The following is a 5,250-nucleotide window of genomic DNA, read 5'->3' as shown; positions in this document are numbered from 1 at the left end:
TGTTACTTCTAGTGATTAAGTTCTTTGTTACTTATAGTGATAAAGTCCTTTGTTACTTATAGTGATAAAGTCCTTTGTTACTTCTAATGATAAAGTCCTTTGTTACTTATAGTGATAAAGTCCTTTGTTACTTCTAATGATAAAGTCCTTTGTTACTACTAGTGATAAAGTTCTTTGTTACTTATAGTGATAAAGTCCTTTGTTACTTCTAGTGATAAAGTCCTTTGTTACTTCTAATGATAAAGTCCTTTGTTACTTCTAGTGATAAAGTCCTTTGTTACTTCTAGTGATAAAGTCCTTTGTTACTTCTAGTGATAAAGTCCTTTGTTACTACAAATGATAAAGTCCTTTGTTACTTCTAATGATAAAGTCCTTTGTTACTTCTAATGATAAAGTCCTTTGTTACTTCTAGTGATAAAGTCCTTTGTTACTACTAATGATAAAGTCCTTTGTTACTTGTAGTGATAAAGTCCTTTGTTACTTATAGTGATAAAGTCCTTTGTTACTTCTAATGATAAAGTCCTTTGTTACTTATAGTGATAAAGCTCTTTGTTACTTCTAGTGATAAAGTCCTTTGTTACTACTAATGATAAAGTCCTTTGTTACTTCTAATGATAAAGTCCTTTGTTACTTCTAATGATAAAGTCCTTTGTTACTTCTAGTGATAAAGTCCTTTGTTACTACTAATGATAAAGTCCTTTGTTACTTGTAGTGATAAAGTCCTTTGTTACTTGTAGTGATAAAGTCCTTTGTTACTTCTAGTGATAAAGTCCTTTGTTACTTGTGTAATGATAAAGTCCTTTGTTACTTGTAGTGATAAAGTCCTTTGTTACTTCTAGTGATAAAGTCCTTTGTTACTTGTGTAAATAAAGTCCTTTGTCACTTGTAGTGATAAAGTCCTTTGTTACTTGTAGTGATAAAGCCCTTTGTTACTTGTAGTGATAAAGCCCTTTGTTACTTGTAGTGATAAAGTTCTTTGTTACTTGTAGTGATAAAGTTCTTTTTTACTTGTAGTGATAAAATTCCTTTGTTACTTGTAGTGATAAAGTCCTTTGTTACTTGTAGTGATATAGCCCTTTGTTACTTGTAGTGATAAAGCCCTTTGTTACTTGTAGTGCTAAAGTTCTTTGTTACTTGTAGTGATAAAAGTCCTTTGTTACTTGTAGTGATAAAGTCCTTTGTTACTTGTAATAATAAAGTCCTTTGTTACTTGTAATAATAAAGTCCTTTGTTACTTGTAATAATAAAGTCCTTTGTTACTTCTAGTGATAAAGTCCTTTGTTACTTCTAGTGATAAAGTCCTTTGTTACTTGTAGTAATAAAGTCCTTTGTTACTTCTAGTGATAAGGTCCTTTGTTACTTGTAGTGATGAAGTCCTTTGTTACTTCTAGTGATAAAGTTCTTTGTTACTTGTAGTGATAAAGTTCTTTGTTACTTGTAGTGATAAAGTCCTTTGTTACTTGTAGTGATAAAGTTCTTTGTTACTTCTAGTGATAAATTGACACAATCGTATGTTTCACTTGTTTTTGTTTTTTTCTTTAGGATGTTGAAGTTAGTTTTTGTTTTGGGGCTATTGGGCCTAACCTTCGCTGCTTCAGGATCTTCTTCAAAACGAGAAGATACCAAAGCAAGTGACAGCAATCATCAGCCTGTATACTCTCCGTCTGCGTCTAGTCAAGCTTCGAGTGGAAGTGGGCTGGATTCTTCTAGCAAGAGTTACCAGCCAGCATCTGCTAACCAAAGAGGTCAGTACTATTACTACTACCCAGTGCAGGAGAAACCCAAGGTACAAGACAGTAGCATCTCTGCTTCTGAGCTACAACCGACCTTCGCTGCGTCCAGTTTCAACCCAGTCAGGTCCAACTTCGATACCACTTCAGTCCAAAGTTCTTCAGGCAGTGACGTTTACCAGGGAGCTGCAGACACTCAGGATCTAACCTCTTCACCGTACGCTAACCAATATGGAGCACTTAACTCTGGTCAGTTTGGAAGTTTTAATGGTGGCCAGTTTGGAGGTACCAGCGCAGGTCAGTTTGGAACTGATGGTGTAAATAATGGATTCGATAGCGGAGTAAACCAACTAATCGCGGGGGGATATGGAGGAGGTTTCCAAGGTAACGCCGGAGGCTACTTGCCTTCCGCTAGCAGTCTCAACTATCAGTATGGCAACGGAGCCGGCGGTTATGGCGTTGAACAAACAAGTAATGGCTTCGGTCTTTACTCACTAGCAATGCCTATTCTGGGCCTGATCGGTCTCGGACTTCTCTTACCCACAGTCACTAGCCTAACTGGAACCAGCGCTTCCACGCGCCGGAAGCGGGAAGTAGGTGAAATGTTAGACGTCTTCAGTGGCTATCGGAAGAAGTTTGAGAAATATTACTCCATCTATCGGTCAGCTGTGGAAGATGAAAACTGCATGAATAGAATAATTTGTGAACTGGGAAACACTATGAGTGACGTCAGAGGGAAGACAACTATGATTAAGTAAGTAGAAAAGTGCAACGTTTAAATTTGATAGTAAACTATAGTGTTAATTAATGACGCCAGAGGGAAGACAGCTGGGATTAAGTAAGTAGAGAAACGCAACGTTTAAATTTGATAGTAAAGTATAGCGTTAATGAGTGACGCCAGAGGGAAGACAACTATGGTTAATTAAAAAGCACAATTTAAATTTGATAGTAAACTATAGTGTTAATAACTGACGTCAGAGGGAAGGCAACTGTGGTTAAGTAAGAAATACGATTTAAATTTGATAGTAAACTATAGTGTTAATAACTGACGTCAAAGGGAATACAACTATGATCAAGTAACGAGCACGATTTCAATTTGATAGTAAACTATAGTGTTAATGAATGACGCCAGAGGGAATACAACTATGATCAAGTAACGAGCACGATTTAAATTTGATAGTACACTAACGTGTTAATAAGTGACGTCAGAAAGAATACATGATGAAGCAATGTTTAAATATGATAGTAAGCTATATTGTTACAAATTAAATAAGCTTCAAGCTTACTATCTTTGTGCCTAGTTTCGTTTGAGTTTAGTTAATGGCTGATTACAACTTCAGAAAGTTAACCCATAATATTCTCACTACATAACAACAACAAAACACCAGCTTTTAAAGAAGTTTTTGATACAACCGAAAGTTTAGAAGCAAAATAAGGGTTAAAGGTAACAACATAACAAAATATACTATAAAATGTGCTACAGGCACATGATTGATAATACTGTTACGAGAAAACGTTATAAAGAGGTTTAAATATAAGTATAAACACTGAATCTTTAATAATAATAATGAATAAAGAAAAACATTGGGAATCTGGAACTGATTAGATTAATGACAAAAGGAACGAGTTGATGTTATTATTTAGTGTTGGGTGATCGTTTGAAATGAAAAGGTTTTATTTAATAAAGTGATCGTAATTTCTGGTGTCTGGAATTGGTAAAATATTATAGTTACCATTCTAGTTTGTTCAAATAGGAATTAATAGTGAATCCAAAATTTCTTTTCAGCATTTTTGATACGTTTGTCCCGAACTGGATGAAGTCTAAGTTGGGTGTCTTCAAACTGGCAGCTTTGTCTCGAGATGGAAGCCAATGTTCTAAATACCGATGTAAACAGAAATGAACAACAGCGACACCTGTAATATCCGTTCGAAGTTGAAACATCTCACCAGCCATACTAACATTATTCTGAACAATATAATTATTTATCTAACCAGAATGACAGACAAACGGTACTTATCACATTATTATGAAACCAGAATGACAGACAAACGGTACTTATCACATTATTTATCTAACCAGAATGACAGACAAACGATACTTATTACATTATTTATCTAACCAGAATGACAGACAAACGGTACTTATCACATTATTTATGAAACCAGAATGACAGACAAACGGCAATTAGCACATAACAACTTCTCCATTTGGCAAACCGGTTCCTGTCTTTCAGGGTGAGGGATCTTTTACTGTTCAGAAGTTCATGTTATGTAGGTCATCCCGAAGAGACCTACTGTTGTAATAATACATAATGTTTTTAAAAATCATGTCTTGTTTGACACCTATATTTGTGATTGTTTAACAGCCAAATTAAGCCTTATTAGAAGACCTTCAAGACAACAGAAGTCGGGGTGGTTGGATTAATGTGGGTACCCCTGTTTCACAACTATGATGTCAAATAAGAAAATGAGACAATACACACAGTATGTAAGTGTTACAACACCTATTCGTACAGTAACTAGATATGAATAAGGTACGACATTTAAGTTAGGCAGGTTAATAATTACTCAACAGATCTTGGCCGACTTACACAAAATGTAATGTTATTTCTGATATCTTTATCACGTCTTGTGGGTTAATATCATCTCATTTCTTCTAGTAGTACATTTACACAGGTTATTGTACATATGTGTAGCATGTATTGTTATGGTTTTGTAACGCCTCATTTTTTCACCTTTTAAATATGTTGTACTTATTTATTACTTATTAATTTGATTGTGTAATATATGAATGATATGTCAGAATTAAAGTTTTCTTACTTTTATCACTTCTATGAACTCATTCATTTTTTGTTCTCTAAATACTCAGAAACTGATTATCTGCTAACTTTCAGATTAAATCACATCTCATACAGTGTTATCTTCCATCTTTCACAGGTTAAATTACATCTCATACAGTGTTATCTTCCAACTTTCACAGATTAAATCATAGATTTCATTCAGTATCACCTTCTAAGTTTCAGAAGCTACATAATACACCACACTCAGTGTTACCTTCTAACTTTCAGAAACTACATAAAGCACTTTACTCAGTGTTAAATTCTACATGTTGCACATCACTCAGTGTTAAATTCTAACTTTAAGAAATTACATATTGCACATCACTCAGACTTAAATTTTAACTTTCAGAAGCTACATAATGCACTTGACTCAGTGTTAAATTCTAACTTTCAGAAATTATATAATGCCCCTCACTCAGTGTTACCTTTTAACTTTCAGAAACTACATATTGCACCTCACTCAGTGTCAAATTCTAGCTTTAAGAAATTACATATTGGATATCACTCAGTGTTACCTTCTAACTTTCAGAAATTACATAATGCACCTCACTCAGTGTTAAGTTATAACTTTCAGAAACTACATATTGCACATCACTCAGGTTTAAATTCTAACCTTCAGAAATTATATAATGCACTTGACTCAGTGTTAAATTCTGACTTTTAGAAATTACGTTTTGCAA

General features: G+C 34.2%; 1 protein-coding gene across 1 annotated transcript; it reads left to right on the top strand.

The window, feature by feature from the left end:
- Positions 1 to 1,543: 1,543 nt before the first annotated feature.
- Positions 1,544 to 2,409, top strand: LOC111083893 (glycine, alanine and asparagine-rich protein-like). The gene is made up of 2 exons (XM_022380613.1): positions 1,544 to 2,334; positions 2,397 to 2,409. The coding sequence occupies exons 1-2, from the start codon at positions 1,544 to 1,546 to the stop codon at positions 2,407 to 2,409; spliced, it is 804 nt and encodes a 267-aa protein (XP_022236321.1).
- Positions 2,410 to 5,250: the final 2,841 nt, after the last annotated feature.

The sequence above is a fragment of the Limulus polyphemus genome, unplaced genomic scaffold, assembly GCF_000517525.1.
Source record: "Limulus polyphemus unplaced genomic scaffold, Limulus_polyphemus-2.1.2 Scaffold11938, whole genome shotgun sequence".
Taxonomy (NCBI): Eukaryota; Metazoa; Arthropoda; class Merostomata; order Xiphosura; family Limulidae; genus Limulus; species Limulus polyphemus.
Note: the sequence above shows the minus strand (reverse complement) of the source record. Positions and strands in the feature narration are given on the sequence as shown.